General features: G+C 47.9%; 1 protein-coding gene across 9 annotated transcripts in view; it reads right to left on the bottom strand.

Annotated features, from left to right (window-relative positions):
* Positions 1–8,523: 8,523 nt before the first annotated feature.
* Positions 8,524–12,819, bottom strand: part of SLC8A3 (solute carrier family 8 member A3) — a 137,145-nt gene continuing 132,849 nt past the window's right edge. For 6 of the 9 annotated variants that reach the window (XM_086895125.1, XM_086895132.1, XM_086895129.1 and 3 more), the window contains 4 exons: positions 12,552–12,676; positions 11,939–12,038; positions 10,635–10,910; positions 8,524–10,328 (listed from right to left, as the gene is read on the bottom strand). In XM_086895125.1, coding sequence (XP_086751251.1) covers positions 9,952–10,328; positions 10,635–10,910; positions 11,939–12,038; positions 12,552–12,676 — 878 coding nt within the window. In that variant the 3' untranslated portion in view covers positions 8,524–9,951. The remainder of the gene's footprint in view (positions 10,329–10,634; positions 10,911–11,938; positions 12,039–12,551; positions 12,677–12,819) is intronic. The other 3 variants (XM_086895127.1, XM_086895128.1, XM_086895130.1) reach the window with 1 other exon arrangement.

Here is a 12,819-nt window from a genome sequence, read left to right as displayed (position 1 = left end):
TTGCAGTCCCAGGGGAGGGTTCTGCACAGGCTGGATTGTTTGTAGGTGGTCTGAGAGGGCTCTGCTAAGTCTTTAGGTGCAAATTCAACAATAAAATAAGGAAATGCAGTGGTGTGACAGCCAGTGTGCATCTGTCAAGAATGAACTGGCAAGCCAAGTAAAATTCCTTGTATTACCAAGGGTAACAAGTTCTTGGCTAAGGTAAGAGCAGTAGTTGTTACCTCTGGGTATGACTTAACTAAAACCAGGAAAAGGATATTTTGAAAAGACCAATTCCTTGGCCACGCTTCCTGGTTCTGGAGTCAATGTAAGGTACCCCAATAGGCCATCACCCTTTCCCTGGCAATGCTGCCATTCTGTAAGCAAGTCAAAAGGACTGAAAAGGGCTTATTTCTGCCTCTGCTTCCACAATGACACTGCCATTCTCTTCCTCCTCCCCCTGTCTTTTTTCCTCTTATCTGTAACATAACTAGCACAATCGACAAGCAGAGTGTTGACCTGACTTCTCAGCAGCCAGCCTTTACAAGCCATTTCAGGCAAAATACTTTGGAAACTGTTCAAAAGCTGGTATTAAATTGGACAGAACAATCTGCAGAAGTGATGCTCCTTGGTTTGGAAAACTTGAATAGGATATGGGTTAAAAAAAAAAAAGCCAGCTTAGGAACCAGGAGTCTTAACAGAGAGTATTTTGTACGGAGTGTTTGCAGAAAACTCAAGACTGGCTACTTTGGGAAGCAATTGTGCTTTTTGTAATTCTGCTAAGGGCTTTCTTACTGATGTTAATGGTGGGTTTTGTTTTTCAGAGGGACCTTGCCTGTGCACTCCAGGAGTTGTCTTGCTTTCATTGAGAAAACACCACAAAATCTATGCTGTGTGTTGTAGCACAAACCTGTACCCCCATCTCCTGCAAAAGCATAAATGAACATTTAGTCCACATTAAGATTTCTTTCAGCACATTGGGACTGGGCTGAGGGTCTTCAGCTGAGGCAGAGGAGCCATGGCCGTGCTGTGTGCTCAGCCAGCCCACAGCCCAGGCAGTGGTGGTGGGTGGCTCTCTGCCCCCTGCTCAGCTAGACCTGCGCTGTGCTGCAGGCACAGGGTGTACACCAGGCAATAAGGGAGGCAGCTGCTTGTGGCTCCAGTGGAGACTGAGGTTTCCACACCTTGCCTCCTCTCTGGTGCCAGCAGGAATAGATCAGGTCTCTTGCATACAACTCACAACTAGGTGGCCCTAGTTTGGACCTCAGAGTAGTTTCTTGGTGCAAGATCTGGGAGTCTGAAGTACAGATGAATACAGCTCACCTTATTAAAACAAAGAAATTCGGTCCCAGTACAAAACAGATCCTTAACTCATTGCTTTATGGTGTGCGAACAAAGGACTCTGGTGAAACAAGTTCTTCTGTAGCATCTCTATACTGTGCTTCAAGCACTTAAAAACTGCAGTTTGAGTGTCCAGTGTCTCATTTCATAGCACAGCTCTGGCCTTGCATAGCACTAAGTGCCACTGCTATCTCCCTCAGTCATGATTTTGGCTGGGACCGCTGAAGTGATTCCTGCTGGCTTCACCGTGTCAGAAAAGAGCTGACACGGCATCTGGCTGAAGAGGGAGAGCTATTTCTGAAATGCCTTGGATGTTCCCACTCTGAGCTGGCAGGTTGTCTCAGAGAAAGCTGTATGAAGGTGGCTGAGGCTGGATTGTTCACCTGCAAGTGCAACACGAAAGTGAATTTTTGCATCTCTGGAGCTGTTAAAATTGTTTCAAATTAATGGCTTAAACACTGCAAAAATTGTCACAGGACTTTTGCCCACTCTAGGAGACTGCAAAGAAACCTTGTTGTCCATCTGCAATCATGGAAGTCCACCCCTGCCTAAATATGCCTGCTAACTGGAATTTGGACTGTGACAGGAACTTAAGATAAAGGGGATACTATTGTCCAGTCATCCCAGGTCTGGGGAGAAAAATGTATTCACCAGTGATCCTGGAAGAGAGACTGGAATGCTGATGGCTCCAACATTCATGGGGTAGGCTGCAGGTGAACAATCCAGCCTCAGCCACCTTCATACAGCTTTCTCTGAGACAACCTGCCAGCTCAGAGTGGGAACATCCAAGGCACTTCAGAAATAGCTCTCCCTCTTCAGCCAGATGCCGTGTCAGCTCTTTTCTGATAAGGAAAGAGGCAAACCCTGTGAGAAACCTACTGTTTCTTTGTCCTTACTCAAGGGAATTCAGCTGTGATAACTCCCCAGCTGAGGAAGTACCAGGACATTCATACATAACCTGAGGGTTTTCATCTCTGCTGATGGGCTGTAATGGGCCATAATGGACTCAACTCCCTGATGCTTGGACAGCTGTATTGTCTTAGAAAGTGTCAAAGACTCCTGAACTGATCCACAACATTACATCATCCAGCTGGAACTCCCTGCCCCAGGGGAGGTACCTGGGCGTTCCCACCTGACGTGGAGTGAATATAAACCCAGCAGATGTTGTGTTTTGGGGATTTCTCCCCACCATATGATGGTTCCAGTCTGCAGCCATCACTTTGACCAAGAGACATGGAAATTGAAAGAACCAAGTCACATTGTGTAGCCTACAGGTGACCTTTATACTCTTACCCTTTCCTTCTCTTTCTTACCCATTTTCTTAAGCAGTATTTTTATGCTTTTGTAATGCCATAATATTATACATAACAATAACAAAAATGGCTGCTTTACAATGCAACCAAATTGATATGCAATAAACCCTACATGTGTATATTTACAAACACCACTTATTCAGCATCATTTCGCTCCACTTTGCCCCAAAGGGATCTATTAGCAAGAACCTGGGCTACCCTTGCCTTCTGCAGTGGGTTCCAACACGAGTGTTGAGATGTCTGCTGCAAGCTTTTTCTCCTCCAAATGTACTTGGATACCAAACCTTTGTAAAACGAGTTAATCTAAAGTACTTGGACTCCAAAAAACCAAAACATAAAATATAAATGAATTCAGAAAACTCATAGGCAGGATCTGTGAAGAGATATCCTAAATGATAAAAAAGATCTGGGCACTGATAAAAGGAGTCATAGTCCAAATAAGAAACTATCCTGCTGCAAGAGAAATGAAGGGAGTGTAAGTAGAGACCAATAAAGTGGATCAAGAGCTCTTCAACAGCCTGAAACATGAGAAGAAAAGAAATTAAATGTGGGATGGGTATTGGAGCATTGCAGACTACACAGGAGCTGCCAGGGGACTTAGAGCATGGCAACATCACCTAACTGGTGATGAAGAAAAACCTAGAGAATTACAGACCTGATATCTCTCTGTGAAAACCTAAAGGAGCAAGCTACTGACCAGTTATTCTCTAATCCTCTAAAGATTTATAAATTGTAAATAAGTGGTAAATAAATGGTAGGAATGGGTTTGTTGAGGTTTCACTAAGGACAAATAGTTTCAAACCAATTTGATTCCCTTTTTTGACAGGATAACTCTCCTCATGGCTAGGGGATGAGATAGCACTGGATGTGATATGTCTTGACTTTGGAGAGGCTTCTGGCACTGTCCCAGAAGACATTCTCCTAAGTGAACCAAGGAACTGCAGCCTATTTAGATTCACATATGTTGAATTCAGTGTCAAAGTCAGAGAACTTTCTGGGGAAATCTTCCCAGCAATGGTCTAGAGTCCAGATCTATTCAGTATTTTCAGCAGTAACTTTTGAAAATTACTTTGCTGTAAATTTTCCTGTTGATACCCAACAAGGTGTGGGATACTGGGGAACCTGTGGGAGGAGTCTGTCAGGACCTAAGGAGGGCAGTAGGACATGAATGGTTGATAATTTGGAGAAACAAGCCCAGTCAACAGGATGAGTTTCAGCAGAGGCATGGGATGACCTGCCATGAGGCAGCTGAGAATGTGCAAACACAAAGTGAGACCCACTAGGCAGCAATCCTGTAGAAGTTGCTTCTCGAAGGTTGCAAAAAGAGAAAGTGGAGAACCTGAAGGACTGTGCCACATACAAAATCCTTTTACCATAACAATGAGCTGTTTCCTATGCCCTTGACAATAAAACAAGAAGAAAAAAATTAGTGATGTCAAGAGAAACACTGCATTTGGCTTTGCTTTTATTTTCTGCCCAAGAAAGAGGAGGAGGCAGTCAAATCTCTTTTGATAGCTTTAAGAGCTATTTATTATATATGTATATATATGTATTTGGACACCCCTTGTGTTAAGAGAGAGACAAAGGTGCTCTGTACAATATGTACACCTTTAGTGCCAAGGATGTGCCATGGGGACTTTCTGAGAATACCTTTGAAGCTTTTGTGTTGAGATGTTATTCCTCCTACAGTTTTTTCATGCACTCAGGTTATACTCATAATTCCCATGGAATGAGATCAGTATTTCTGTAATGGAAGCTTATTTTCTTCAACATCAGAGGCATCTTCCTGTGAAGGTATTCATAACTTCACAACTTACACCCTAAAAAAAAAAATCTTTGTTTGAAGGGTTTATTTCTTTAATTCACCCAAATTGCACGTGTTTAAAAGTACTTCCTAGGCCTGTGATGTTTTTTATCACATTCTTGAAACTCAGCCAATTTCTGAGTGCTTGCCCAGCAATGGGTACTAGGTAGGTATTTTATTATTATTATTTATTTATTATTATTTATTATATAATATATATACATTATATATAAAATAATGTTTATTATATTATTATTTATTATTCTTTTAGCCACAGCTCCCACTCAGCTTGCCATGTATGTGGCAACAGCAATGGTACAGTCTGGGACATGGGTGAGTGCTTACATTTAAGTGCAGTGGGAGCATCTGCTGAGCTCATCCACCCCGCATTGTGCCTTTAGACTCCATGTCCAAGCTCCAACTACACCCTAGGCCACGTGTGGGTAAGTGCAGTGTGGGAAAGGCACCAAGGGTATCTGCTGTTGGCAGGGGGACACAAGTATGAGCAAACCCCACCAGCCACCTGCAGGGGATGCCCTGGGGGCCTTGGGGCTGGTCTGTCCCCACCTCCTACCTCTGGGCAAAGCCCAGACCTCTTGGGTGAAGGGAAGGCAGGGAGGAGGGATAAATCTACTCATGGTGTTAATTACCTATGTATTTTAAATGACTCACTTAAATACCAGGAGGTACTTAATCCCCTCCTGCAAGAGAGGCAGGTTGGGAGCACCGTGTGCTCTGCTGGGCGCTAAGCTGCACTGGCACACACAGCTCTGGCATCAGAAGTTGGCTGCTGCTGGTACACGGACAACAACGTCATTTAAAATATTTTTTCCATCTAATACTCCAAAGGTTATTCTTGGTGACAAGTGCTTTCCAGCTTGTGGCCAGGACTGAGCAACTGCTGCTCCCATTTGTGCAGGCTGGCTCCTACACTGAGGTCATATTCAAGCATGACCAGATCTCTTGGATGCTCTTCTGTTACCATCTAGACCTATACCTCTGTCCTACTGTGCTGTCAAGTGGTGGATGAGGTGAACTGGAGGTGAACAAAGGTCTTTTTTCCTCTAGTTTATCTCACCAGTGTCCAGGTACAACAATACTGGGTTGTCCTCCAAAATGTTTTCCCAAAGCAAAGGGCTATGCTGGTGGAGACATGCAGAAAGGTATCATCCCACTACAGCAGCTGAAGCCTGAAGAGGCACATGCAGCTGATGGGGGCTTCTCCTTGCAGATGGTGCCGTGAGGAGGCATCCTGTCGGTATTTGGGGATGGACAGTAGTGGAGGGGCCTTCCATACCAGGGACAAGTGACTTACAAACCAGTCCAGCAGCCCCAGACATGGAATCAGAGGAAATATGCTTCACAGAATATTTTTGTGGTTTGTCTGAGCTTGTCCAGAAGAGTCCTGATCACACCAACACCACAGTAATTGCCAGAAGGGTGACAAAGCCCAATCCACGTGCTGCAATTGCCTCCTTCCTAACTTAAAACCTTTGCTCAATGTCTCTAACACTTCCATTTCTCACTGTATTGTATCCCAGTGGATTCCTGATGCTTGCACACTCCTCTTACTCATCCCAACTTTCTCTGGCTTGGCCCCCTTTGGTCCTGGACCTAAGCTTCAGAATCTGTGGGGACCAGGATACTTCTGTGCAGCAGTGGCAGCAAACCAGCCCAAAGGGCCCCAACACCCCCCTAACCCTTCTTGGTCCCATCACTGGAGTCAAAGACAATGAGCCAGAGCTGGAACTTGTGTGCTTCCCCTTAGGTCAGAAGCAGGTGTGCTGTCTTTGGGAAGGAGCTGTCCAGCAGGGCAAGAGGTGGGAAGTGACCCCACAGGCCTGTGGAAGGGGGTGGGAGTGTGCAGGACCCAGTAGGGCAGTGGTCTCTTTGTGGCTTTACCAAGCTCTGGCTGCCCAAGGAAGTGACATCCAGGGCAGCCTTGCCATGGCTGCTCTGCCAGGGCTGCCTTTCCTACTGCACAACTGCCCAGCTGGGAATTCTTCCACCCCACTTGGTCATTTTGCATTGCACTGTGAGGTGCCCAAGCCCCAGTCTCCCCTGGTACCCCGTAAGCAGGCCCCATGCTGTCAGATAGGAGACTGGGGTTATGGCTGCATCAGCTACCCTTATGCTCCAGAGGGCAGGTAGGAGGTCAGTTCTAACTCTAGCTCTAGGGCCACTCTAAAGGGCATTTTGAGGGTCAGGTGTCCAAATACAAATGAAAAAAATCAGTCAATGATGACATTGGGTGAGGAGGCAGCATGGTACTGGCCAAAACTGGGACACAGTTCCTGCAGAGCTTTTGGGGGACAGGTGAGTGTCTCTTTGCAAAACTCTTCTTTACCCAAAGACAAATTTTGACCATTTGACTGCATGCATGTAGCAAAGCATCACCAGGACAGTAAAACCTGTGGGGTGCTGTGGATGCCCTCTGTGGGAACAGTGATGGCCCAGAGGTACCACAGGCCCCACACCATGCATGGCCCTCAGTCTATGTCCCCATACCATGGTAGGCCCTAAGGGTCTTCTTTAGGCCCTAAAGATCTTCTTGGCTCTTCCCTGCTGATGTCAAGGTGTGTTATTTACTTTCCCACAGCAGTGATGCAGGGGAGGAGGCAGAAAGGGAGGATGTGCAGCCCAAAGCAGGAGGGCTGCTGGGATGGGTTGGCAGCTGTTATTGCAGGCTGCCATGGGAAGCCAATGGGAGAAACAAAGGCAGATCAGCAGCAACAAAAACAGCAGCAAAACCTCCCTTCTGCCTGCTAGACAGGGCCAAGGGCTGCAGGGTCCTCCCAGCAGTACCAAACCAGAGGGCTGGGGTGGTGGGGTCGGGGAGCAAACTACCCAGAGCAATTGCAACCATGTCCAGGCAGCTGTCCCAAGGAAAACAGAAGCAAGCAGATAGCTAGACCCGAAATGAAACAACAGCTTCAGAAAAAAAAATAAAAATCTCCAAAGGCACCAAACCTGTTGTGGTTTTTTTCGCTTGCATATTTTTTAATGGAGTAAAAAAAAAAAAAAATAAAATAAAAGGAACATGCTACAGATGTCAGCCTGATGCAGATCACCCTTCTGCATGGAGGGCACCAGGGGCCCCATACAGTCCCCTCATGGCAGCCAGTCCTACCCCCACACCCCTTCCCTGCTGTCAGCTGGAGAAGAAGTGGATGAAAAGCACACGGTGGATACAGAACAAGCATAGAAGAAGAGCACAGCAGCGCCCCAGGCTGGGCTTTAGCCAGAGATGGCTATGCTGGCACAGGCAAAATAAAAGCTCGACAGACTTCGTATGTCCCAGTTAAAACCAGCAACAGTAACAATCTCCCCTTGAGAGCTGCACTTTAAACCCCTACACAAAACATTTGGGGACTCTTGAATTCTTTCTTTTAGTGTCACACATATGAGCTCTGGGGCTGATGGGCTGTGTGGCAGTGACAGCAGCTGCTCTTGGTGGCTGCTGGCACTACTGGAGCCAGAAGGATCAGCGTGCTCGGTGGGAGCCTGGCCTCGGGGTCTCTTGCCCATCTTTTTCAGGCCCTTCCCCCAAAGGCGTGGCAAAGGGAGGGTAAGGAGGCAGGATGCTGGATGCTTGTTAGCTTCAAACACAGTGGCTCCCACTAACAGAGCTCTGGCTGCTCATCTGAGAAGGATCCCTCTTCTCTGCCTCGTGTACACGTTTATATATAGATATCTGATAAACATTTTGTATGAAAATAAATACTTCATCTGTGTTTTAAGAACAGTTGCCTCCATCTAGTCACCTGCTATAATGTTACATCTCTTTTTGTCCATGACAATTTTGTTCCCATTGCTTTTTCCCTAACCCATGGGCCTCTCTGCCTCCTGGGGCAGCCAAAAGCGCTGCAGCAGGCAGAACTGTGCTTTTTGGCAGCCCCTCTCTTACTTGCTGCCTCCCAAAGATTGGCTTATTTTAGGGAACTTGATGAAAATGGTTCCCTTTTACAGCACCTGTTTCATGATAGAAGAAATGCATCTCAAAAACACTTTACAAAGAGTAAGATTTTACCATTCTCTTCCAGGGCTCTCAATTAAGAAATATGTTTCTAGATAGCACTGTTTATATAGATATAGGTATAGTTTTTATTTATTTTATTACCAACCCAACATTTCAATTTGCAGCTGTTGATGTAACTCATGACATATTCTCATGGTGGTGGGTTTTTTTCTTCTTTATCCTTAAAAAGAAATGCATTTCAAATTAAAATGATGCTTTTTTTTTGTCTGTCTGGTGTTCCCTAAAGGTACTTGAGATAATGTAGGAGTCCTGACGTGGGTGGCAGTTTTCAAGCCCGTACCTGTAAATGGTGTGGCGAGGTGTGGCTGCTTGAAAAATGGGGCAGCAACAGAATGGAAGGGCAGCCACGCCACAGCTCTGGGTGGGATGGTGTTGGGAACATGTGGGCATGCTATCCGGGTCTTCCTGAATTCACTTCCACCTCTGAGCAGGAGGACCACGCAGCAAACCTACCACCACCACCATCCCAAGGAGACAGTGCTGCTCTCCCTGTCCCTCTTGTTCCACCCAGGTCAGGATGTTTTATTTCCCCCTTGTTCCACCCAGAGCAGGATGTTTATGGTTGTAAATTATCAGAATTTTCTCTCCCTGCAGTACCATGAGCTCAAAGTTAATTATACAAAGAGAAATGCCATAGTCAAAATATACATGACACGTATTGTATTATAGGGTTGGGGGTTTTTTTCCTTCTTTTTTTCTTAGCCCAGGCAGGTGATTGAGATGCTACATGCTCCAGCTTTTGTCACTAAATGTGTGTGACTTTGTGTCTGTGTTTGTATTAAAAATATATCAGTCTTGTGATGTTCTTAAAAAAGAAAGTAATGGAAGGTGGCAGGGGAGGAAAGGGGTAATAGTGAAAAAGTTTTTTGACTGTGTCACAGTCTTTTGTGGCTTCAGAAATACACATGTTCAATTCCAGCACTGACGGCAACTTGAAGCTTTGAGTTTAACTTTTTTTGGATTAAGTATTAAAAAAAAAAAAAAAAAAAAAGAATTTGCGTGCTCCCCCGGAACTGAAAAGCAATGAGTGAACAGAAAAAAAAAAGAAAAAACCCCCACAAATTCCTGAACCAGACTTCTGCAATTCTCAGCTTGTAAAAATAAGGAAACACCTCCTTACAGTGGAGGGTGCTCGGCAGGAAAGGAGATGACCCCCCTATGGGAGAGGTGGCCTTTGGAGATGGTTGAAACTTTGTAATTTCATTGAATAGGGTCAGTGCCTGGGTTTATTGTGTTTTATTTCAACACTTGCCATTGTTGCTTTCTTTTGTACCGTTTTTGGATGGGTTTTGTCTCTTTGTTTTTTTCACTCTGTGATGGTTTTGCCTTTTTTGGCACAGCTGTCCGACTGTCTGGGCGGTGGCAGCCCCTGACAGACGGCCGTACCCTCCAGTGAAACAGCGCTTCCAGGACCGGTGTCCGGTGAGGTAACGGAGGAGGTGGTCCCTCCCCCGGCAGCACCGTCCCTCCACCGCCTAAAACCCCTTGATGTAGCAATAGGCCTCCAGGGTGGCGAAGAGGATGTAGAGCAGCCAGAGGCTGACGAAGAGCAATGTCGTGGCCACTTTGCAGCCCCGGGGGCCGCCCAGCTCCCCCCCAAGGTGGGGTCGCCGGCGGTAGAGGAGGACGCTGATGCAGATGAAGGCGAAGATGGTGAAGAGGGTGACGGAGAACGCCAAGGTGCCTGCTGACACCTGGAACTCCTGCCCCTGCGACGCCCAGTAGATCGCTGCCACCGACCACGCCAGCCCGATGCCCAGGAAGACGTTGACAGCGTTGCTGCCTGTGACATTGGTGATGGAGGCGTCAGCGTACATGTCCTGGACGGCTGCGGCTTTGCTGGCGAAGGTGTCTGGGGTTGAGGGAGGAGGGAAGGAGAAGTCACTGGGGGTCCAACAGGAGAAACAGACAACCCTTCATGTCTGGGGGACAAGGGAGGCTCAGGTGTGGCACCAACCAGGTTAGGACACAGACCAAGAGGTGCACAATCCCTTCCTAAGTTCAGAGATCCCAGGGTGCAGACCTTGCCTGGGGACAGGGATTTGGAGATACCCATCCCAGCCTGAACCCCATCACATGACAGAGCTTCTCCCCTGAAATCAGGAGCGTCTCCAGAGGACTTACCTCCCACCCCATCCCCTCCCCACAGCCACCCCACCTGGTACAGAAGTGCCGAAGGCGACGAAGACGACGGCGGTCACCGAGTCCTTGAGGCCAATGGTGCAGCCGAAGTGGGAGGCGAGGTCGCCGATGACGGCGGTGAGCATGCCAATGATGAGGATGGAGACGACGAAGCAGGCCCAGCCATTGCAGTATTCAGTGGGGGGCACACAGGCAAAAAGCACCTTCCAGAAGACTGTCAGGAAGTGCATCACGTAGTCAAAGCAGGATGGCAGGCGCTCCTCACCAGACTCGTCCTCATCCTCATCACCTGCTGCAAACAACATGGAAGGAGAGGTCCAGCATTCATTCCATTGGGGCAGCTCATGCTCGTCTCCTCCACCCCAAGGCTCCAGGGATTCTGCTCTACTGGGACAAGGTTGTGTGGTGCTGGCCCACAACAGTGAGTTCAAGGCACACCAGGTCCCTCAGTGATGGGTGAGGCTGGGATGGGGAGTGATGTAGTGGGGCGTTGTACCCACAGAGGGGCAGCCCTGTCCCCATCCATAGGCAGTCACATAGGAGGTAGTCAACCTGTAGATCACTGTTGAGTGGCATGAAGAAATTACACAGGTAAGTCATGTTTTGGGCCAAAACTAGTGGAAAGTAATAGAATTGGGAAATTGGAGAGATCTTTTGATCCTCCTGCTCCAGAGCATGGGCTGGGCCATCCACTGCCTCCTCTACAGCTGGGTGGAAAATAGCCCTTTGGGGCAGATGCCAAACCAACCATCAAGGAAAGGTTCAGAAAACTGCCATTAATGGCACAGACGTGCCTAAAATACCTTCCTCACAGCTGCCTGGCTCTGAAAGCAGTGAGCTCTCTCATCAGGTAACAGCTGGCAGGTCTCTGGACCTTTTCTTTCAGCAGCTGCTGCCTCATGAGGCAACATCTCCTGTCTTCATGTGGTAACCCCCCCTACTCCCAGGAACTCTACAGGCTATGACAGGACATCTCACAGATGTGCTGTCTGCACTGGCCAGGATCCCAGCCAGGATGGGAATTTGCGGCCTGAACACTGCTCATCAGATCACTGAAGCAGCAGGAGCACTGCCAGCTGACACAGCCTTTGAAAACTGGCCTTCTGGAGGGCTCTGCACCAGAAGATGGATCTCTCCATCTGGATGGGCTTCTCACTAATGTACCTGCAAAAGCACACTATATTTGGAGCAGAGGAGCCCTTTGGACTGGCTTTGCTGATGGGTCACCACAGCTGAGCATCACTGACCAGGGAGATGCTGTCATTCCAGGCTGCATGAATCCTGTGGATGTTCATATGGATTTTCTGATGTCCCCCTCACCTGCGCTCACAGTAATGGCCTCCATGAACTGGTCCCTCCAGGAATGTGTCCCTACAACCAAAGCCAGGTTTGTCTTCCTAATCAGCTTGTCCACGGTGCTCTGTTGTGGGAATAAAGATGCACAGCAATTAAACCATCTGCTAGTGGGCAAGGATGACACTTGCACTGTGGTCTCACAGACCCTATCCAAACTGCAAGTGTCACAAGCACTCTCATACCAGCTACATTAGGCCATGACTAGGGTCGAACCCACCTTCTCCCTGGACTGGCTGATCCAAACTTCACCACAGCCAGCTTGTTTGCCACACCTCAATCTTGATAAGGTTCCTTCTTCCCTCAACCCTGCCTCGCCAGAGACAGCTTTGCTTCTGCATCCTCCTGCCCACTGGCTTCTTCTGCTTCCAGCAGGGTATTCTTGCCTTTCTCCCTCCACCCCCACCAACCAGCAGCTCTACTTTTGACATTTCTTGTAGACTTCACCCACCCTTCACTGCATTACATGCTTCTTTTCCTCTCTCCCTTTCCCTGCCCCCTCAGTCTTGCTCTCCAAGTCTGCTTGGCAGTGCTACATGGTGCTTTCCCCTTCTGGAGGGCCCCTTGGACACCTACTGACCTTGAACTCATAGGACTCCTCAATGATGACTTCCAGTTTGGGGTGCTCGCCGAGTATTGGTTTGCCCATCTCTGCAATTCTCTTGGCTTCCTCCTCTTCAACTGTCATCTTCCTCTCAGCCACCTCTGTGGAAGAAAGGCCAACACCAAGCTGTGGGCAGCAGCCCTGGACCTCCAGGCACCATGGGGGCCTGAGCATGGGCTTCTGCCACCCCTTCACAGCTTGCTAAGTTCACACAGCATTTTGGGGGGGCAGTGGTGGGGTGCTG

This window comes from Cyanistes caeruleus, chromosome 6 (genome assembly GCF_971803275.1).
Source record: "Cyanistes caeruleus chromosome 6, bCyaCae1.hap1.1, whole genome shotgun sequence".
NCBI classification, from domain to species: Eukaryota; Metazoa; Chordata; class Aves; order Passeriformes; family Paridae; genus Cyanistes; species Cyanistes caeruleus.
The sequence above is the reverse complement of the archived record's forward strand: the minus strand, read 5'-3'. Positions and strand labels throughout refer to the sequence as shown.